The sequence below is a fragment of the Stigmatopora nigra genome, chromosome 13 (genome assembly GCF_051989575.1).
Source record: "Stigmatopora nigra isolate UIUO_SnigA chromosome 13, RoL_Snig_1.1, whole genome shotgun sequence".
NCBI lineage: Eukaryota > Metazoa > Chordata > Actinopteri > Syngnathiformes > Syngnathidae > Stigmatopora > Stigmatopora nigra.
The window spans coordinates 1,300,646-1,323,810 of record NC_135520.1 but is presented as its reverse complement, the minus strand read 5'-3'; the positions used below and the strand labels follow the sequence as shown (position 1 = coordinate 1,323,810).

The window sequence follows — 23,165 nt, the reverse complement described above, 5'->3', positions numbered from 1 at the left end:
CACTATTTTTTTTTTCTTTTTTAAACAGGCAACAGCAACAGACGCCTGTGTCCACTTTTGGGGGGAGCCGTCGACTTAAAGGAGCTCGCCAGGAAAGGAAAAATGAGCTGTCCGACATACGTGGCTTTGCCTTTTTGCTCGACTCTGAGGTCAGTGTTGTTCCTTATTTTTATGCCTGTTTGTGTGTGTCTTGTAGTAGTTGTTGTTGTTAAGTTTAATGGGGATTTTTGTGTTGTTTTGCAGGATGTTGGCGGCCTTGCTATTTATTTTTCTTGCTATGAAGTCAGCACACGGCCAGGTGAGTTGTTTTTTTTTTTACTGTCTAATATTCAGGGAGAAATGTTTTGATGAGATATTTGGGATTATGGGGGATGCTTGACTTTAAATGACCAACTATGGAGAAAAAATGGGAAATGCTGGATTGTTTTTTTAACTCATTGGATGGATGTGTAATCCGTTTGTAGTGGGATTTTTGTGCGTTTTTTGACCTTTTTAAATTTTTTTTAATTTTTAAAAATTGTTTTAAGTTGATTTAATTTTACCAGTTTTTAGTTATAGTGCCCAAATAGGGCAATTGCTTAAGTTGCTATTTTTTTTTGACAAAAAAATCAATTTCATGCAAAAAAAAAAACAACAACAAAAAACGTATCCTATTTAACCTCACCATTGTTTTTTTCAGACATGCACAGATGGCTTCCGATACGACCGCCGGTCCAGACAATGTATCGGTAAGTGCCGCTTTTTGGGGGGACTTTGTGGCTATCGACACCATTCCAAAAAGTGTCCCTTTTTTTGTGCGTCCTCCGTCAGATGTGGACGAATGCCAGACCCTGGCCGACCCTTGCAGGGGCGACATGCGTTGCGTCAACCAGAACGGGGGTTACCTGTGTCTGCCCCGCGGCCTCTACAGTCAGCCATTCGGGGGGGGGGACACCACGCAGGTGGCGCAGCAGCCCGTCTCCGGTGGCGGCGGTGGCGGGGGTGCTGGAGCATCCGCGGGAACGCCAGACAGCTACGTGCCGGGCCCCCCGAGGTCGGGCGAGCCCAGCTACCCTCAATTGAGCTACCAGGTGCCGTGTGTCCTGGGCTACACATTGGCGGATGACGGGACCTGCAATGGTGAGTCACAGCCTCCATTTTTGTTTTGATAATAACTTTGAAGGCGATACATTGGAATAGAATTAGTCCATTTTTTTATTTTGAGTAGTGCTACCTTATTAAAAAAAAAATATATATATATATAGATCTAGATAGATAGATGTATTTGTGTGGTAATTATGCAAATCTTTAAAAGGGAAAACCACTAAATTGACAGTAAATTATGAGCCTTTAATGGTCCATTGCGACCACAAAAAATAGATACATATTTACAGATTTAAAACAATTTTGCATTACAAACCCAACCCCTGCGGTTTAGAATTTTAGAGCTTAATATTGACATTTTTTTCCTACTTTGTTTCCCTATTTCTAACCCTTTAAAATGTACTAAAATATTAAAAACAGAATTCACAAGACAGCCAATTTTGATTTGGATTCACATCAATTCCAATTAATGCTAAAGATTTGAGTATTGCCAAAAATGTAACATTGAAACTACTACCCAAAGGAGCCCTATTTTGTCATTGTTATGATATTATGACGCAAACACAGGTGGATTTTGATTCGCTTTTTACCTTTTGAGGAAACCAGGCCCTGCTTATCTTTCCTAGCGTGCCATGAAAACATGCAATCTACAGGAAGTCACCCACAAGACAGCCAAAATGTCCTACTTAATTAATCAAAAATGCCATTTGCAAGTTCCTTACACTTGTGAAAGGATATTACACACAATGAAAGTGACTTTTGTTCCCAGAAGGGCGTCGCGGGCTCCCGTTTATCGACACTCGCCGCCTGAGTAAACAAAAAAAAGTCCCGCCTTCCGCTCAATTTTTGTCGTTACCTCTTAAGGAAATTGTGCGCCTAATCGGAACGATCTGGACTTGTCCAGTGAAAACAAAATGGCCGGAATGTTCTTAAACAAAGGAGGGGCCACTTGGCAAAAAATTAGGGAAACAATGGGATTGAAATGTGATAGTTGAGATGCCAATCTTACCAATTTTGATGTGATTGTTTTTGTTTTTTGACAGCAAATTGATGTTTTTGTCCTTTTTTTTTGACAGATGTTGACGAATGTGAGGCCAACTCGCACCACTGTAACCCCACCCAAGTCTGCATCAACACAGAGGGGGGCTACACTTGTTCTTGCACTGAAGGATTTTGGCTCATCGGGGGACAGTGTCAAGGTCAGTAAGCGTACGGGTTAATGCCAAAAAGAGCCTTATTTGTAAGCCAAAAAATTCTACAGTAATCCCTCCATTAGCGCCAATTCACTACTTGACAATATTTTTTCCGCTGTTAATTTAAAAACTTTTTGAAGTTAATAAAAATGTGAAAATTCAAGCTGAAACTTGTAAGTGGAAGCCACTTTTGCCACTAAAACTCAGCATTTGAAAAAGAAATACAGTAGTTTTAATCGGAAAAACACATGAAAAACATATCTCTTAAAATGCTGTCTTTTCCAGATATCGACGAATGTCGCTATGGTTACTGCCAGCAACTATGCGCCAACGTAGCGGGTTCATATTCCTGCTCCTGCAACCCGGGTTTCCTCCTCACCGCGGACAACCGTAGCTGCGTAGGTGAGTTTTTCCCCCCTAAAAAAAGTGAACGGTCGCCATCTTTCCACCACCAACCACTCTCGTGTCTTTGCTTTAAGACGTGGACGAGTGCGCTGACGAACCGTGCAGTCACGGCTGCCTCAACAGCCACGGCTCCTTCATGTGCAACTGCGACGAAGGATTCGAACTAGCGGCAGACGGAACCTCCTGCAATGGTAAATCGCCATTTTCCATTTCCACTCACAACAATTAACCCATTTTTAAAGTCCATTTCAACTAAAAATGCTATCTAATGTCCCCCAGACGTGGACGAATGCAGCTTCTCGGAATTCCTATGCCAGCACCGTTGCCTGAACACACCGGGCTCCTTCAACTGTCTCTGCCCGCCGGGTTATTACATCTTCGAGGACGGACGCAGTTGCGAAGGTGACTGAACGAACGCCGTCTCCCCGTCCGCTGTCCCTTTCGTCCCTCCTGACGCGTCTCGTCTGTCGTGTGCTTGATTTTTGAAGACATCAATGAGTGTGAGAGTGGTAACCACACCTGTACGACAGACCGAGTCTGTTTCAATTTCCAGGGAGGCCACACGTGCCTGGCTCCTCTTCAGTGTCCCCCTCCTTACGTTGACGCGGGCGACAAGTGAGTACCCCTCCACCAAAACCGCCTCCCTCGCCGCTAACGCCCCTTTTTAGCCAACCTGGCTCTGATTTCCCCAGTCAGTGCATGTGCACCACGGCAAACCCGGCCTGCCGAGACCAACCCTTCACCATCTTGTACCGCCACATGGACCTGTCGTCCGGGCGTAGCGTACCCGCCGACGTCTTCCAGATGCAGGCTACCACGCGCTACCCGGGTGCTTTCTACATCTTCCAGATCAAGTCGGGTAACGACGGGCAAGAGTTCTACATGAGGGTAAGTCATAGCCATGACAAAACATGTTTTTATTGATTGTAATTCACCATTTAATCACAGATACCCATCTAGATGTTGTGACCCATTCTGTCATTGACTTTTGTTAGCAAACAAGCAACATGAGCGCCACCCTGGTGCTGTCACGGCCCATTTCGGGCCCCCGCGAAGTGGTCCTGGACTTGGAGATGGTGACGGTCAACAATGTCATCAACTTCCGTGGCAGTTCCATCATCCGGCTCACCATCTACGTGTCGGAGCATCCCTTTTGAAGCTTGAAGGACTCGGGTGGGTTACGTCCGCTGTACATTTTCCGCCATCCTCTTCATGGAAGGACTGCAAACGTTGTATTCTCAAGTCTTCTGCCCTGCGGAGCAGATTTTTACCATCAAATGCCAAATGTTGATGGCAATAAATGTCCAACCCGCTGACTTTTGATGTCTATTCATTTTATTGCTCTACGATGCAAACTAAGCTAAATAGGTAAGTGTAACTACATTTTTTGGTTAACCTGTAGTGTTTGTTCTTTTTAGTAAAAGGAAATTTGTCATTTGTTGCAGGTATTTCTCCAGTCCATCTGTGGGATTCGAACCAGGGTCCACTCGGCGGTAACCATGTACTCACTGTGTGCGCTAAAGAGCCAAAGCACACGCCCACTAAACTTTTCGGTAGGAGGGTGCTTGAGAAATCTGGCTAAGTGTGCAAGTCATCAGAAAATTTGGCTAAGTATGTAATTTTATGTTTTCATGTACAATTTGACTAAGTGTGCAACGTAATGATTAAATGAAATTTTAATTTTTAAAGTTTGTTTTAGTAAAAGGTAATTTCCCTTATGTCGCAGGTGGCTCTCCCCCGCCGAAGGCGGGGAGAGCCACCAAGAATTTATCTGAATTTTGAATTCATCTGAAGGCTGTCTGCAGGGAGCGAACCAGCGTCTACTCGGGCGATAGGCGCATACTCAACCTTTGCGCTAATGGGCCCTCCCACCTTCCCACTAAACTTCAACCACCTAAGTATTTTAGGTAGGAGGCCGTTTGAGAAATTTGGCTATGTGTTAAAGTCATACAAAAATTTGGCTAAGTGTGCAATGTCATGATTAAATGTAACATTTGGCTAAATGTGTGATGTTATTATTCAATGTAAATTTTATTTTTTATAATTTGTTTTAGCAAAAGGTTAAGTACCTCATGTCGCAGGTGGCTCTCCCCGCCGAAGGCGGGGAGAGTCACCAAGAATTCATCTCGGTGCCTCCTGCGGGAAGCGAACCAGCGTCTACTCGGGCGGTAGGCGCATACTCAACCTTTGCGCTATTGGGCCCTCCCACCTTCCCACTTACCTTCGAACAGCCAAGTATTTGGTTTTAGAGGGAGGGCGCTTGAGTAATATGACTAAGTATGCAAGTCACCTCCCTACTCAGCATGGTCCTGCCCACTCAGTTTGGATTTGACCTGAAAAGTGAGATGTTGGGTATTTAACCACTTGCCTCTTGTATGTTGAGTTAGTGCTCTACTATTGAGACCAAGTATCCATTTGGCATTTTAAAAGACAAGTTAGATTTCCTCCCGCAGCAGCCAGCTGGTGATATCTTCGTCCGCAGGTGAGTAGAAGAAAATTAAAAGTTTAATATTTGTGCACGGCATAATAAATGTTTCTTTTCTACTTACTTTTTTGTCTTCAGGTGTCATCTCTCTCCACGCTTTTGGAATCCTTGGAATCATTGGAAGACTGTCCATCCCACGATACATCTGTTTTTGCCTTTGTCACTAATCTGAAAAAAATAAAAGTTGTCAGCAAAGTCTTGTACTATACTATGTCATTTTTTAGGGGGGAAAAAGCCTTACTATACTATGATGTTTTTTAATTTTAAAAAGCCTTACTATACTATGTCATTTTTTCAGGAAAAAAAGCCTTACTATACTATGTCGTTTTTTCACGAAAAAAAGCCTTACTATAGTATGTCGTTTTTTTCACGAAAAAAAGCCTTACTATACTATGTCGTTTTTTCACGTAAAAAAGCCTTACTGTAGTATGTCGTTTTTTCAAGAAAAAAAGCCTTACTATAGTATGTCGTTTTTTCAAGAAAAAAAGCCTTACTATAGTATGTCGTTTTTTTGAGAAAAAAAGCCTTACTATACTATGTCGTTTTTTTGCGAAAAAAAGCCTTACTATACTATGTCGTTTTTTTGCGAAAAAAAGCCTTACTATACTATGTCGTTTTTTGCGATAAAAAGCCTTACTATACTATGTCGTTTTTTGGCGATAAAAAGCCTTACTATACTATGTCGTTTTTTTGCGATAAAAAGCCTTACTATACTATGTCGTTTTTTTGCGGAAAAAAGCCTTACTATACTATGTCGTTTTTTTGCGATAAAAAGCCTTACTATACTATGTCGTTTTTTTTGCGATAAAAAGCCTTACTATACTATGTCATTTTTTGCGATAAAAAGCCTTACTATAGTATGTCGTTTTTTTGCGAAAAAAGCCTTACTATAGTATGTCGTTTTTTTATGAAAAAAAGCCTTACTATAGTATGTCGTTTTTTATGAAAAAAAGCCTTACTATACTATGTCGTTTTTTTACGAAAATAAGCCTTACTATACTATGTTGTTTTTCACGAAAAAAAGCCTTACTATACTATGTCGTTTTTGGCGATAAAAAGCCTTACTATATTATGTCGTTTTTTGGCGATAAAAAGCCTTACTATACTATGTCGTTTTTTTGCGATAAAAAGCCTTACTATACTATGTCGTTTTTTTGCGAAAAAAAAGCCTTACTATACTATGTCGTTTTTTGCGATAAAAAGCCTTACTATACTATGTCGTTTTTAGGCGATAAAAAGCCTTACTATACTATGTCGTTTTTTTGCGATAAAAAGCCTTACTATACTATGTCGTTTTTTTGCGAAAAAAAGCCTTACTATAGTATGTCGTTTTTTTGCGAAAAAAGCCTTACTATAGTATGTCGTTTTTTTATGAAAAAAAGCCTTACTATAGTATGTCGTTTTTTATGAAAAAAAGCCTTACTATACTATGGCGTTTTATGCGATAAAAAGCCTTACTATACTATGTCGTTTTTTTGCGAAAAAAAAGCCTTACTATACTATGTCGTTTTTTTACGAAAATAAGCCTTACTATACTATGTTGTTTTTCACGAAAAAAAGCCTTACTATACTATGTCGTTTTTGGCGATAAAAAGCCTTACTATATTATGTCGTTTTTTGGCGATAAAAAGCCTTACTATACTATGTCGTTTTTTTGCGATAAAAAGCCTTACTATACTATGTCGTTTTTTTGCGAAAAAAAAGCCTTACTATACTATGTCGTTTTTTGCGATAAAAAGCCTTACTATACTATGTCGTTTTTTGGCGATAAAAAGCCTTACTATACTATGTCGTTTTTTTGCGATAAAAAGCCTTACTATACTATGTCGTTTTTTTGCGGAAAAAAGCCTTACTATACTATGTCGTTTTTTTGCGATAAAAAGCCTTACTATACTATGTCGTTTTTTTTGCGATAAAAAGCCTTACTATACTATGTCATTTTTTGCGATAAAAAGCCTTACTATAGTATGTCGTTTTTTTGCGAAAAAAGCCTTACTATAGTATGTCGTTTTTTTATGAAAAAAAGCCTTACTATAGTATGTCGTTTTTTATGAAAAAAAGCCTTACTATACTATGTCGTTTTTTTACGAAAATAAGCCTTACTATACTATGTTGTTTTTCACGAAAAAAAGCCTTACTATACTATGTCGTTTTTGGCGATAAAAAGCCTTACTATATTATGTCGTTTTTTGGCGATAAAAAGCCTTACTATACTATGTCGTTTTTTTGCGATAAAAAGCCTTACTATACTATGTCGTTTTTTTGCGAAAAAAAAGCCTTACTATACTATGTCGTTTTTTGCGATAAAAAGCCTTACTATACTATGTCGTTTTTAGGCGATAAAAAGCCTTACTATACTATGTCGTTTTTTTGCGATAAAAAGCCTTACTATACTATGTCGTTTTTTTGCGAAAAAAAGCCTTACTATAGTATGTCGTTTTTTTGCGAAAAAAGCCTTACTATAGTATGTCGTTTTTTTATGAAAAAAAGCCTTACTATAGTATGTCGTTTTTTATGAAAAAAAGCCTTACTATACTATGGCGTTTTATGCGATAAAAAGCCTTACTATACTATGTCGTTTTTTTGCGAAAAAAAAGCCTTACTATACTATGTCGTTTTTTTACGAAAATAAGCCTTACTATACTATGTTGTTTTTCACGAAAAAAAGCCTTACTATACTATGTCGTTTTTGGCGATAAAAAGCCTTACTATATTATGTCGTTTTTTGGCGATAAAAAGCCTTACTATACTATGTCGTTTTTTTGCGATAAAAAGCCTTACTATACTATGTCGTTTTTTTGCGAAAAAAAAGCCTTACTATACTATGTCGTTTTTTGCGATAAAAAGCCTTACTATACTATGTCGTTTTTTGGCGATAAAAAGCCTTACTATACTATGTCGTTTTTTTGCGATAAAAAGCCTTACTATACTATGTCGTTTTTTTGCGGAAAAAAGCCTTACTATACTATGTCGTTTTTTTGCGATAAAAAGCCTTACTATACTATGTCGTTTTTTTTGCGATAAAAAGCCTTACTATACTATGTCATTTTTTGCGATAAAAAGCCTTACTATAGTATGTCGTTTTTTTGCGAAAAAAGCCTTACTATAGTATGTCGTTTTTTTATGAAAAAAAGCCTTACTATAGTATGTCGTTTTTTATGAAAAAAAGCCTTACTATACTATGTCGTTTTTTTACGAAAATAAGCCTTACTATACTATGTTGTTTTTCACGAAAAAAAGCCTTACTATACTATGTCGTTTTTGGCGATAAAAAGCCTTACTATATTATGTCGTTTTTTGGCGATAAAAAGCCTTACTATACTATGTCGTTTTTTTGCGATAAAAAGCCTTACTATACTATGTCGTTTTTTTGCGAAAAAAAAGCCTTACTATACTATGTCGTTTTTTGCGATAAAAAGCCTTACTATACTATGTCGTTTTTAGGCGATAAAAAGCCTTACTATACTATGTCGTTTTTTTGCGATAAAAAGCCTTACTATACTATGTCGTTTTTTTGCGAAAAAAAGCCTTACTATAGTATGTCGTTTTTTTGCGAAAAAAGCCTTACTATAGTATGTCGTTTTTTTATGAAAAAAAGCCTTACTATAGTATGTCGTTTTTTATGAAAAAAAGCCTTACTATACTATGGCGTTTTTTTGCGAAAAAAAAGCCTTACTATACTATGTCGTTTTTTTGCGAAAAAAAAGCCTTACTATACTATGTCGTTTTTTTACGAAAATAAGCCTTACTATACTATGTTGTTTTTCACGAAAAAAAGCCTTACTATACTATGTCGTTTTTGGCGATAAAAAGCCTTACTATATTATGTCGTTTTTTGGCGATAAAAAGCCTTACTATACTATGTCGTTTTTTTGCGATAAAAAGCCTTACTATACTATGTCGTTTTTTTGCGAAAAAAAAGCCTTACTATACTATGTCGTTTTTTGCGATAAAAAGCCTTACTATACTATGTCGTTTTTTGGCGATAAAAAGCCTTACTATACTATGTCGTTTTTTTGCGATAAAAAGCCTTACTATACTATGTCGTTTTTTTGCGAAAAAAAGCCTTACTATAGTATGTCGTTTTTTTGCGAAAAAAGCCTTACTATAGTATGTCGTTTTTTTCACGAAAAAAAGCCTTACTATAGTATGTCGTTTTTTATGAAAAAAAGCCTTACTATACTATGGCGTTTTATGCGATAAAAAGCCTTACTATACTATGTCGTTTTTTTGCGAAAAAAAAAGCCTTACTATACTATGTCGTTTTTTTACGAAAAAAAGCCTTACTATACTGTTGTTTTTCACGAAAAAAAGCCTTACTATACTATGTCGTTTTTGGCGATAAAAAGCCTTACTATACTATGTCGTTTTTTGGCGATAAAAAGCCTTACTATACTATGTCGTTTTTTTGCGAAAAAAAGCCTTACTATACTATGTCGTTTTTTTGCGAAAAAAAGCCTTACTATACTATGTCGTTTTTGGCGATAAAAAGCCTTACTATACTATGTCGTTTTTTTGCGAAAAAAAGCCTTACTATACTATGTCGTTTTTTTGCGAAAAAAAGCCTTACTATACTATGTCGTTTTTTTGCGAAAAAAAAAGCCTTACTATACTATGTCGTTTTTTGCGATAAAAAGCCTTACTATACTATGTCGTTTTTTTGCGAAAAAAAGCCTTACTATACTGTGTCGTTTTTTTGCGAAAAAAAGCCTTACTATACTATGTCGTTTTTGGCGATAAAAAGCCTTACTGTAGTATGTCGTTTTTTATGAAAAAAAGCCTTACTATAGTATGTCGTTTTTTTATGAAAAAAAGCCTTACTATACTATGTCGTTTTTTTGCGAAAAAAAAGCCTTACTATACTATGTCGTTTTTTGCGATAAAAAGCCTTACTATACTATGTCGTTTTTTGGCGAAAAAAAGCCTTACTATACTATGTCGTTTTTTTTGCGAAAAAAAGCCTTACTATACTATGTCGTTTTTTTGCGAAAAAAAGCCTTACTATAGTATGTCGTTTTTTATGAAAAAAAAGCCTTACTATAGTATGTCGTTTTTTTATGAAAGAAAACCTTACTATAGTATGTCGTTTTTTTATGAAAAAAAGCCTTACTATACTATGGCGTTTTATACGATAAAAAGCCTTACTATACTATGTCGTTTTTTGCGATAAAAAGCCTTACTATACTATGTCGTTTTTTTGCGAAAAAAAGCCTTACTATACTATGTCGTTTTTTGCGAAAAAAAAGCCTTACTATACTATGTCGTTTTTGGCGATAAAAAGCCTTACTATACTATGTCGTTTTTTTGCGAAAAAAAGCCTTACTATACTATGTCGTTTTTTTGCGAAAAAAAGCCTTACTATACTATGTCGTTTTTTTGCGAAAAAAAGCCTTACTATACTATGTCGTTTTTTGCGATAAAAAGCCTTACTATACTATGTCGTTTTTTTGCGAAAAAAAGCCTTACTATACTATGTCGTTTTTTGCGATAAAAAGCCTTACTATACTATGTCGTTTTTTTGCGAAAAAAAGCCTTACTATACTATGTCGTTTTTTTGCGAAAAAAAGCCTTACTATACTATGTCGTTTTTTTGCGAAAAAAAGCCTTACTATACTTTGTCGTTTTTTCAAGAAAAAAAGCCTTACTATAGTATGTCGTTTTTTCAAGAAAAAAAGCCTTACTATACTATGTCGTTTTTCACGTGAAAAAGCCTTACTATACTATGTCGTTTTTTCACGAAAAAAAAGCCTTACTATACTATGTCGTTTTTTCAGTATGTCGTTTTTTCACAAAAAAAGCCTTACTATACTATGTCGTTTTTTCACGAAAAAAAAGCCTTACTATACTATGTTGTTTTTTAATTTTAAAAAGCCTTACTATACTATGTCATTTTTTCAGGAAAAAAAGCCTTACTATACTATGTCGTTTTTTCACGAAAAAAAAGCCTTACTATACTATGTCGTTTTTTCACGAAAAAAAGCCTTACTATACTATGTCGTTTTTTCACGTAAAAAAGCCTTACTGTAGTGTGTCGTTTTTTCAAGAAAAAAAGCCTTACTATAGTATGTCGTTTTTTCAAGAAAAAAAGCCTTACTATACTATGTCGTTTTTCACATGAAAAAGCCTTACTATACTATGTCGTTTTTTCACGAAAAAAAAGCCTTACTATACTAGGTCGTTTTTTCACGAAAAAAAGCCTTACCATACTATGTCGTTTTTTCACGAAAAAAAGCCTTACCATACTATGTCGTTTTTTTGCGAAAAAAAGCCTTACTATACTATGTCGTTTTTTTGCGAAAAAAAGCCTTACTATACTATGTCGTTTTTTGCGAAAAAAAAGCCTTACTATACTATGTCGTTTTTGGCGATAAAAAGCCTTACTATACTATGTCGTTTTTTTGCGAAAAAAAGCCTTACTATACTATGTCGTTTTTTTGCGAAAAAAAGCCTTACTATACTATGTCGTTTTTTTGCGAAAAAAAGCCTTACTATACTATGTCGTTTTTTGCGATAAAAAGCCTTACTATACTATGTCGTTTTTTTGCGAAAAAAAGCCTTACTATACTATGTCGTTTTTTGCGATAAAAAGCCTTACTATACTATGTCGTTTTTTTGCGAAAAAAAGCCTTACTATACTATGTCGTTTTTTTGCGAAAAAAAGCCTTACTATACTATGTCGTTTTTTTGCGAAAAAAAGCCTTACTATACTTTGTCGTTTTTTCAAGAAAAAAAGCCTTACTATAGTATGTCGTTTTTTCAAGAAAAAAAGCCTTACTATACTATGTCGTTTTTCACGTGAAAAAGCCTTACTATACTATGTCGTTTTTTCACGAAAAAAAAGCCTTACTATACTATGTCGTTTTTTCAGTATGTCGTTTTTTCACAAAAAAAGCCTTACTATACTATGTCGTTTTTTCACGAAAAAAAAGCCTTACTATACTATGTTGTTTTTTAATTTTAAAAAGCCTTACTATACTATGTCATTTTTTCAGGAAAAAAAGCCTTACTATACTATGTCGTTTTTTCACGAAAAAAAAGCCTTACTATACTATGTCGTTTTTTCACGAAAAAAAGCCTTACTATACTATGTCGTTTTTTCACGTAAAAAAGCCTTACTGTAGTGTGTCGTTTTTTCAAGAAAAAAAGCCTTACTATAGTATGTCGTTTTTTCAAGAAAAAAAGCCTTACTATACTATGTCGTTTTTCACATGAAAAAGCCTTACTATACTATGTCGTTTTTTCACGAAAAAAAAGCCTTACTATACTAGGTCGTTTTTTCACGAAAAAAAGCCTTACCATACTATGTCGTTTTTTCACGAAAAAAAGCCTTACCATACTATGTCGTTTTTTTGCGAAAAAAAAGCCTTACTATACTATGTCGTTTTTTTGCGAAAAAAAAGCCTTACTATAGTATGTCGTTTTTTCACGAAAAAAAGCCTTACTATACTATGTCGTTTTTTCAAGAAAAAAAGCCTTACTATACTATGTCGTTTTTTCACGAAAAAAAGCCTTACTATACTATGTTGTTTTTTCACGAAAAAAAGCCTTACTATACTATGTCGTTTTTTCACGAAAAAAAGCCTTACTATAGTATGTCGTTTTTTAAAGAAAAAAAGCCTTACTATAGTATGTTGTTTTTTCACGAAAAAAAAGCCTTACTATACTATGTCGTTTTTTCGAGAAAAAAAGCCATACTATACTATGTCGTTTTTTCAAGAAAAAAAGCCATACTATACTATGTCGTTTTTTCAAGAAAAAAAGCCTTACTATAGTATGTCGTTTTTTCACGAAAAAAAGCCTTACTATACTATGTCGTTTTTTCGAGAAAAAAAGCCATACTATACTATGTCGTTTTTTCGAGAAAAAAAGCCATACTATACTATGTCGTTTTTTCAAGAAAAAAAGCCTTACTATAGTATGTCGTTTTTTCACGAAAAAAAGCCTTACTATACTATGTCGTTTTTTCAAGAAAAAAGCCTGACTATACTATGTCGTTTTTTCACGAAAAAAAGCCTTACTATAGTATGTCGTTTTTTCACGAAAAAAAGCCTTACTATAGTATGTCGTTTTTTCACGAAAAAAAGCCTTACTATACTGTGTCGTTTTTTTGCGAAAAAAGCCTTACTATACTATGTCGTTTTTTTGCGAAAAAAAGCCTTACTATAGTATGTCGTTTTTTCACGGAAAAAAGCCTTACTATAGTATGTCGTTTTTTCACGAAAAAAAGCCTTACTATACTATGTTGTTTTTTCACAAAAAAAGCCTTACTATACTATGTCGTTTTGTCACGAAAAAAAGCCTTACTATAGTATGTCGTTTTTTCAAGAAAAAAAAGTCTTACTATAGTATGTCGTTTTTTCAAAAAAAAAAAAAAGCCTTACTATAGTATGTTGTTTTTTCAAGGAAAAAAGCCTTACTATAGTATGTCGTTTTTTCAAGAAAAAAAGCCTTACTATAATATGTCGTTTTTTCAAGAAAAAAAAAGCCTTACTATAGTATGTCGTTTTTTCAGGAAAAAAAGCCTTACTATACTATGTCGTTTTTTCACGAAAAAAAGCCTTACTGTAGTATGTCGTTTTTTTAAAGAAAAAAAGCCTTACTATAGTATGTGGTTTTTTCAAGAAAAAAAGCCTTACTATAGTGTCGTTTTTTCACGAAAAAAAAACCTTACTATAGTATGTCGTTTTTTCACGTAAAAAAGCCTTACTATAGTATGTCGTTTTTTCAAGAAAAAAAGCCCGACTATACTATGTCGTTTTAACAGGAAAAAAAGGCTTACTATACTATGTCGTTTTTTCGAGAAAAAAAGCCATACTATACTATGTCGTTTTTCAAGAAAAAAGCCTTACTATAGTATGTCGTTTTTTCACGAAAAAAAACCTTACTATAGTATGTCGTTTTTTCACGTAAAAAAGCCTTACTATACTGTGTCGTTTTTTCACGAAAAAAAGCCTGACTATACTATGTCGTTTTTTCACGAAAATAAGCCTTACTATAGTATGTCGTTTTTTTTACGAAAAAAGGCCTTACTATACTATGTCGTTTTTTCGCGAAAAAAGCCTTACTATACTATGTCGTTTTTTTGCGAAAAAAAAGGCTTACTATAGCATGTCGTTTTTTCACGAAAAAAAGCCTTACTATAGTATGTCATTTTTTCACGTAAAAAAAGCCTTACTATACTATGTCGTTTTTTCAGGTAAAAAAGCCTTACTATACTATGTCGTTTTTTCGAGAAAAAAAGCCTTACAATACTATGTCGTTTTTTCGAGAAAAAAAGCCATACTATACTATGTCGTTTTTTCGAGAAAAAACCCTTACTATACTATGTCGTTTTTTCGAGAAAAAAGCCATACTATACTATGTCGTTTTTTCGAGAAAAAAAGCCACACTATACTATGTCGTTTTTTCGAGAAAAAAAGCCATACTATACTATGTCGCTTTTTCGAGAAAAAAAGCCATACTATACTATGTCGTTTTTTCGAGAAAAAAAGCCATACTATTTTATGTCGTTTTTTCGAGAAAAAAAGCCATACTATACTATGTCGTTTTTTCGAGAAAAAAAGCCATACTATACTATGTCGTTTTTTCGAGAATAAAGCCATACTATACTATGTCGTTTTTTAGAGAAAAAAAGCCATACTATACTATGTCGTTTTTTAGAGAAAAAAAGCCATACTATACTATGTCGTTTTTTCGAGAAAAAAAGCCATACTATACTATGTCGTTTTTTCGAAGAAAAAAAGCCATACTATACTATGTCGTTTTTTCGAGAAAAAAAGCCGTACAATACTATGTCGTTTTTTCGAGAAAAAAAGCCATACTATACTATGTCGTTTTTTCACGAAAAAAAGCCTTACTATAGTATGTCGTTTTTTCACGAAAAAAAGCCTTACTATAGTATGTCGTTTTTTCACGAAAAAAAGCCTTACTATACTGTGTCGTTTTTTTGCGAAAAAAGCCTTACTATACTATGTTGTTTTTTTGCGAAAAAAGCCTTACTATACTACGTCGTTTTTTCAAGAAAAAAAGCCTTATTATACTGTCGTTTTTTCGAGAAAAAAAGCCTTACTATACTATGTCGTTTTTTCAAGAAAAAAAGCCTTATTATATTATGTTGTTTTTTAATTTTAAAAAGCCTTACTATACTATGTCATTTTTAAAATAAAAATAGCCTTACTATACTATGTTGTTTTTGAAAGAGAAAAAGCCTTACTAAAAAGCCGTTTTTTTAGGGGGGGGAAAAGCCTTACTATACTATGTCATTTTTTAAGTAAAAATAGCCTAACTATACTATGTCATTTTTTAGGTGGAAAAAAGCCTTACTATACTATGTCGTTTTTTTTAAAGAATAAAAAGTCTCACCGTACTATGTCGTTTTTAAAGCAAAAAGCCTTACCATACCATACCATGTCGTGGCTTCTCACGATAACTGATGACGCAGTTGTTCACCTTCCTCAAATTGGCGGCCACGTCCCTCCTAAGAACAGTGAAGACGGACTTCCCGCTGTTGTCAAACTGAAAACAAAGACCTATTTAAGCGGGTGGATGGCCGGATGCCACTGCTGTGAGGGGCGGGGCTTGCCTGAATGGTGCGGTCGATGGCGAGGGCGTTTTTCGGTGGATCACGATAGCCAGCCCGTCCCGTGCACGGACCTCCATGACAGCCGCCAGCACGTCTTCGGCGTCGTGAATTTAAATTATTTTCTATAGTATTTTTTCCAATCTTTATTTTGTGAGTGACACCATAAATTCCCTCAAAATCAAGAGGATGTGGCGCCAAAATATCCTCAAAAGCAACAGAAAATGAGGGATTGGTTGCTGTTCAGAAATAGGCTAGATCATCATCATGGAATCATCCAAAGCCTTGATTGTCATCATACACAGCAGCGTAAAACCAAAATGGTGGTACCACTCCACAAAGTGCGCCTTCCCGGCAAAAGACCAAAAATAAGCCATCTAAAAATATAAAAATAGATTAATCACATCCTGTTAAGGTAAATACTAGAAAATATTACGACTATCCACGCAGATGCCGGTGGTCTTGAGATGTCTTCAGGGACATTGCAGGTTTGTTGTCAATCTGCTGCGATGGATGTATGGCATCTTCTCCCGAGAGCGACCAATCCTGGCGACTGTAGAAAAAGTTTGCCTCGCAGATGTTGGCAAACAATGACAAGACTTAGAAAACAAAACACCAAACTGGAGAGCAAGAGCCAGCTGTGTGCCGCCATCTTGGATCACTTACCTCCTTTGAAGAATGGAGTCAAATCAGAGTGTCTGTCGTAAGATGGCCGCCAGTCACAAACACCAATGGCAGGGCCTCAAGACTCATAGTTTACACCCATAGAGCATGCTGAAAGAGAAGGAAAAACGGGCTTGTGATTGGACGACGACACGGGCCGGCGGGCGTGGCCGACTCACCGCAGTTGTCTCGGATGAATGTGAGCAGCTCCGTCACCCCTACGGGACAAACAAAGCGGTGTCCAATTAGGATAAGGACACCGCAAAATAAAAAAGCAACAGTTAAAAATTAGCAGATTTTTTTCTTTGAAAATTTTGCAATAAATTAATTACAATTTTTAAGCAAAGTATATTGAATTTTGCACTCACCTCGATCCCTCTGTCCGTCCGTCCCTGCCGTCCATCCCTGCCATCTGTCCGTCAATCCATGCCGTCCGTCCAGGCCGTCCGTCGATGCCGTCCGTCGATGCCGTCCGTCGATGCCGTCCCTCGATGCCGTCCCTCGATGCCGTCCCTCGATGACGTCCCTCGATGACGTCCCTCGATGCCGTCCCTCGATGCCGTCCCTCGATGCCGTCCCTCGATGCCGTCCCTCGATGCCGTCCCTCGATGCCGTCCCTCGATGCCGTCCGTCCTTCCCTGCCCAAAAGCCAGCGGGGGGACGAAAAGTGTCCGATCTCCACTGGGGAGAAAAAGTGTCCAAAAGTGTCCAATCTCCACTGGGGAGAAAAAGTGTCCAAAAGTGTCCAATCTCCACTGGGGAGAAAAAAGTGTCCAATACTCCACTGGGGAGAAAAATGTCCAAAAGTGTCCAAAACTCCACGTGGGAGAAAAAAAGTGTCCAAAAGTGTCCAAAACTCCACTGGGGAGAAAGGTGTCCAAAACTCCACTAGGGAGAAAAAGTGTCCAATCTCCACTGGGGAGAAAAAGTGTCCAATCTCCACTGGGGAGAAAAAGTGTCCAAAAGTGTCCAATCTCCACTGGGGAGAAAAAAGTGTCCAATACTCCATTGGGGAGAAAAATGTCCAAAAGTGTCCAAAACTCCACGTGGGAGAAAAAAAAGTGTCCAAAAGTGTCCAAAACTCCACTGGGGAGAAAGGTGTCCAAAACTCCACTGGGGAGAAAAGTGTCCAAAACTCCACTGGGGAGAAAAAAAGTGTCCAAAAGTGTCCAAAACTCCACTGGGGAGAAAAAGTGTCCAAAAGTGTCCAAAACTCCACTGGGGAGAAAAAGTGTCCAAAAGTGTCCAAAACTCCACTGGGGAGAAAAGTGTCCCAAAGTGTCCAAAACTCCACTGGGGAGAAAAAAAAGCGTCCAATACTCCACTGGGGAGCTGAGTGTCCAAAAGTGTCCAAAACTCCACTGGGGAGAAAAGTGTCCAAAACTCCACTGGGGAGAAAAGTGTCCCAAAGTGTCCAAAACTCCACTGGGGAGAAAAAAAAGTGTCCAATACTCCACTAGGGAGCTGAGTGTCCAAAAGTGTCCAAAACTCCACTGGGGAAAAAAGTGTCCAAAACTCCACTAGGGAGAAAAAGAGTCCAAAAGTGTCCAAAACTCCACTGGGGAGAAAAAAAGTGTCCAAAACTCCACTGGGGAGAAAAAAAGTGTCCAAAACTCCACTGGGGAGAAAAAAGTGTCCAAAACTCCACTGGGGAGAAAAAAAGTGTCCAAAACTCCACTGGGGAGAAAAGTGTCCAAAAGTGTCCAAAACTCCACTGGGGAGAAAAAAAAGTGTCCAATACTCCACTGGGGAGCTGAGTGTCCAAAAGTGTCCAAAACTCCACTGGGGAGAAAAGTGTCCAAAACTCCACTGGGGAGAAAAAAAGTGTCCAAAACTCCACTGGGGAGAAAAGTGTCCAAAAGTGTCCAAAACTCCACTGGGGAGAAAAAAAGTGTCCAATACTCCACTGGGGAGCTGAGTGTCCAAAACTCCACTGGGGAGAAAAGTGTCCAAAACTCCACTGGGGAGAAAAGTGTCCAAGACTCCACTGGGGAGAAAAAAAAAGTGTCCAAAAGTGTCCAAAACACCACTGGGGAGAAAAAAAGTGTCCTAAGTGTCCAAAACTCCACTGGGGAGAGAAGTGTCCAAAACTCCACTGGGGAGAAAAAAAAGTGTCCAAAAGTGTCCAAAACTCCACTGGGAGAAAAGTGTCCAAAAGTGTCCAAAACTCCACTAGGGAGAAAAAAAGTGTCCTAAGTGTCCAAAACTCCACTGGGGAGAAAAGTGTCCAAAACTCCACTGGGAGAAAAGTGTCCAAAAGTGTCCAAAACTCCACCGGGAGCTGAGTGTCCAAAAGTGTCCAAAACTCCACCAGGGAGCCGAGTGTCCATGCTGTCCGCCGCTGCCGTCCATACCAACCTACCTGTATACCTACCTGTCCGTCCATACCTAAAACGCCGGAGGAGAAAAGTGTCCAAAACTCCACTGGGGAGGAGTGTCCAAAAGTCCATGCGATCCACGCGTGTGTCCAATACTCCACTAGGGAGTACAAAAAGTGTCCAATATTCCACTAGGGAGTAAAAAAAAATGTCCAATACTCCACTGGGGAGTACAAAAAAGTGTCCAATACTCCACTGGGGAGAAAAGTGTCCAATACTCCACTGGGGAGAAAAGTGTCCAAAACTCCACTTGGGAGAAAAAAAGTGTCCAAAAGTGTCCAAAATTCCACTGGGGAGAAAAAGTGTCCAAAAGTGTCCAAAACTCCACTTGGGAGAAAAAAAAGTGTCCAATACTCCACTGGGGAGAAAAGTGTCCAAAAGTGTCCAATACTCCACTGGGGAGAAAAGTGTCCAAAACTCCACTGGGGATAAAAAAAAGTGTCCAATACTCCACTGGGGAGCTGAGTGTCCAAAAGTGTCCAAAACTCCACTGGGGAGAAAAAAAGTGTCCAAAAGTGTCCAAAACTCAACTGGGGAGAAAAAAAGTGTCCAAAAGTGTCCAAAACTCCACTGGGGAGAAAAAAAGTGTCCAATACTCCACTGGGGAGCTGAGTGTCCAAAAGTGTCCAAAACTCCACTGGGGAGCTGAGTGTCCAAAAGTGTCCAAAACTCCACCGACGAGCTGAGTGTCCAAAAGTGTCCAAAACTCCACCGGGGAGCTGAGTGTCCAAAAGTGTCCAAAACTCCACCGGGGAGCTGAGTGTCCAAAACTCCACCGGGGAGCTGATTGTCCAAAAGTGTCCAAAACTCCACCGGGGAGCTGAGTGTCCAAAAGTGTCCAAAACTCCACCGGGGAGCTGATTGTCCAAAAGTGTCAAAAACTCCACCGGGGAGCTGATTGTCCAAAAGTGTCCAAAACTCCACCGGGGAGCTGAGTGTCCAAAAGTGTCCAAAACTCCACCGGGGAGCTGAGTGTCCAAAAGTGTCCAAAAGTGTCCAAAACTCCACCGGGGAGCTGATTGTCCAAAAGTGTCCAAAACTCCACCGGGGAGCTGAGTGTCCAAAAGTGTCCAAAAGTGTCCAAAACTCCACCGGGGAGCTGAGTGTCCAAAAGTGTCCAAAACTCCACCGGGGAGCTGAGTGTCCATGCTGTCCGCCGCTGCCGTCCATACCAACCTACCTGTATACCTACCTGTCCTTCCATACCTAAAACGCCGGAGGAGAAAAGTGTCCAAGACTCCACTGGGGAGAAGTGTCCAAAAGTCCACGCAATCCACGCATGTGTCCAATACTCCACTAGGGAGAAAAAAAAAGTGTCCAATATTCCACTAGGGAGTAGAAAAAATTGTCCAAAATTCCACTAGGGAGTAAAAAAATTGTCCAAAATTCCACTAGGGAGTACAAAAAAAACTGTCCAATACTCCACTATGGAGTACAAAAAAAATGTCCAATACTCCACTAGGGAGTAGAAAAAAATTGTCCAATATTCCACTAGGGAGTAGAAAAAAATTGTCCAAAATTCCACTAGGGAGTACAAAAATTGTCCAAAATTCCACTAGGGAGTACAAAAAAAATGTCCAATACTCCACTAGGGAGTACAAAAAAAATGTCCAATACTCCACTAGGGAGTACAAAAAAGTGTCCAATATTCCACTAGGGAGTACAAAAAAAGTGTCCAATATTCCACTAGGGAGTACAAAAAAAGTGTCCAATATTCCACTAGGGAGTACAAAAAAAGTGTCCAATATTCCACTAGGGAGTACAAAAAAAGTGTCCAATATTCCACTAGGGAGTACAAAAAAAGTGTCCAATATTCCACTAGGGAGTACAAAAAAAGTGTCCAATATTCCACTAGGGAGTACAAAAAAAGTGTCCAATATTCCACTAGGGAGTACAAAAATTGTCCAATACTCCACTTGGGAGTAAAAAAAAAAAGTCCAATACTCCACTAGGGAGTACAAAAAAATTGTCCAATACTCCACTAGGGAGTACAAAAAAATTGTCCAATACTCCACTAGGGAGTACAAAAAAATTGTCCAATACTCCACTAGGGAGTACAAAAAATTGTCCAATACTCCACTAGGGAGTACAAAAAAATTGTCCAATACTCCACTAGGGAGTACAAAAAAATTGTCCAATACTCCACTAGGGAGTACAAAAAAAGTGTCCAATACTCCACTAGGGAGTACAAAAAAAGTGTCCAATACTCCACTAGGGAGTACAAAAAAAGTGTCCAATCTCCACTAGGGAGGAAAAAAAAGTGTCCAGTACTCCACTAGGGAAAAAAAGTGTCCAATCTCCACTGGGGAGAAAAAAAAGTGTCCAGTACTCCACTAGGGAAAAAAAAGTGTCCAGTACTCCACTAGGGAAAAAAAAGTGTCCAGTACTCCACTAGGGAAAAAAAAGTGTCCAGTACTCCACTAGGGAAAAAAAAGTGTCCAGTACTCCACTAGGGAAAAAAAAGTGTCCAGTACTCCACTAGGGAAAAAAAAGTGTCCAGTACTCCACTAGGGAAAAAAAAGTGTCCAGTACTCCACTAGGGAAAAAAAAGTGTCCAGTACTCCACTAGGGAAAAAAAAGTGTCCAGTACTCCACTAGGGAAAAAAAGTGTCCAATCTCCACTGGGGAGGAAAAAAAGTGTCCAATACTCCACTAGGGAAAAAAAAGTGTCCAAACTCCACTGGGGAGAAAAAAAAGTGTCCAAACTCCACTGGGGAGAAAAAAAAGTGTCCAAACTCCACTGGGGAGAAAAAAAAGTGTCCAAACTCCACTGGGGAGAAAAAAAAGTGTCCAAACTCCACTAGGGAAAAAAAAGTGTCCAAAACTCCACGAGGGAAAAAAAGTGTCCAAAACTCCACTAGGGAAAAAAAGTGTCCAAAACTCCACTGGGGAGAAAAAAAGTGTCCAACACTCCACTGGGGAGGAAAAAAAGTGTCCAAAACTCCACTGGGGAGAAAAAAAAGTGTCCAAAACTCCACTGGGGAGAAAAAAAGTGTCCAAAACTCCACTGGGGAGAAAAAAAAGTGTCCAAAACTCCACTGGGGAGTTGAGTGTCCAAAAGTGTCCAAAAGTGTCCGAAAGTGTCCAAAAGTGTCCAAAAGTGTCCAAAAGTGTCCGAAGATCCGCTGGGGAAGGTGTCCGAAGATCCGCTGGGGATGGTGTCCGAAGATCCGCTGGGGATGGTGTCCGAAGATCCGCTGGGGAAGGTGTCCGAAGATCCGCTGGGGATGGTGTCCGAAGATCCGCTGGGGAAGCTGTCCGAAGATCCGCTGGGGAAGGTGTCCGAAGATCCGCTGGGGAAGGTGTCCGAAGATCCGCTGGGGAAAGAAGTGTTCTCCGTTGTTCCGGTGAGCGTGCAGGTTGAACTCCACTTTGGTGTCCCGGAGATGCTGAGCCAGGCCGGCGTGTGTGGTGCAGTCGGACCAGATGTCCCCAAGCCTTTTAGAACTCAAGCCGCTGTCCACCAGGAGGAAGATGTCCATCAACCTTTGCGCCGCAGCTGAAAAGCCACACGGACAGAGTTTATTCTGCTCTCTAAGTAAACATGTATAGAGCCATCATGTACACACACTACAAGTGCAGGCCATACAATGAGTGTGTCAAACACATTAGCATTTAACAGCATTAAGCAAAAGGTTTAACCATCCGCACCGACAAATAAGTGTATCTTTACAAAAAATATCATAGGAGTAAGAACATTAGCTTAACTCACGCTCATTTAGCACCCACAATAAAGTACAGTTAGAAGCATTACGTGGGCTCCATGCTAGCATAGGTATTAGCTACTCGCGGCTAGCGCTAGCCTCGGGCTAATCGCTCATTCGCGCGATATTTGCACAAAAATGACAGTTGGAATCCCGTAAGAATAACCACCGCGTTATGAACACCACTCGGTTCTTATGAATACCTGTGCAATACATCATTTAGCAAATATAACATTTGAATTTAAGATCGAGGTTTAACCTTAACCCTTGCATGCTTAGCGTTTGCTCAAAATGGCGATCTTCGGCTCGAAATAAACGCACATTTGTCGACCATAAGAAGTAAGCAACTCGCAAGACATCATAATAAACGCACGCTTGTTCATTACAACAAGTAATTAACCACTAATATATTAAAAAAAATGTTATAATCATTATTTTACCTGGCGTGCAGTAAGCCTGAGACAGTGTGTGCCTAGATAGGCACACCACCTGAAGTCATTTGAAGTTAATCAGCGAGTTGTTTTCTCCGTGCCCTGCGATTGGCTGGCTGGCAAGCCATGGTTGGCCGGGATTGGCTGACAGCTTCCCTACGACCCCTGCGAAGTAAAGCACTCCGGAAATGAATGATTTATTTTGAAAAATGGAATTATATTGGCATCATTAGATACACAGAAA

The 23,165-nt window shown here is 38.5% G+C and overlaps 2 protein-coding genes across 3 annotated transcripts; one reads left to right on the top strand and one right to left on the bottom strand.

Annotated features, from left to right (window-relative positions):
• Positions 1-13: 13 nt before the first annotated feature.
• Positions 14-3,997, top strand: fbln5 (fibulin 5). Its single transcript, XM_077731125.1, has 11 exons — positions 14-149; positions 244-298; positions 680-728; positions 811-1,119; positions 2,160-2,282; positions 2,562-2,678; positions 2,756-2,872; positions 2,961-3,083; positions 3,170-3,296; positions 3,374-3,569; positions 3,677-3,997. Exons 1-11 carry the CDS (start codon positions 103-105, stop codon positions 3,836-3,838), a joined length of 1,425 nt encoding a protein of 474 aa, XP_077587251.1. The 5' UTR covers positions 14-102; the 3' UTR covers positions 3,839-3,997.
• On the bottom strand, positions 3,580-23,062 carry LOC144206261 (uncharacterized). 2 transcript variants are annotated; one of them, XM_077731127.1, is made up of 9 exons: positions 22,931-23,062; positions 16,777-22,285; positions 16,588-16,626; positions 16,412-16,519; positions 15,749-16,298; positions 15,563-15,681; positions 5,231-5,334; positions 5,050-5,151; positions 3,580-3,933 (listed from the first exon to the last, which is right to left on the bottom strand). In XM_077731127.1, the coding sequence occupies exon 2, from the start codon at positions 19,932-19,934 to the stop codon at positions 18,918-18,920; it is 1,017 nt and encodes a 338-aa protein (XP_077587253.1). In that variant the 5' UTR covers positions 19,935-22,285; positions 22,931-23,062; the 3' UTR covers positions 3,580-3,933; positions 5,050-5,151; positions 5,231-5,334; positions 15,563-15,681; positions 15,749-16,298; positions 16,412-16,519; positions 16,588-16,626; positions 16,777-18,917. The 2 variants fall into 2 exon arrangements, with proteins under 2 accessions (XP_077587253.1, XP_077587254.1); XM_077731128.1 differs by lacking the exon at positions 22,931-23,062 and adding an exon at positions 22,499-22,633.
• Positions 23,063-23,165: the final 103 nt, after the last annotated feature.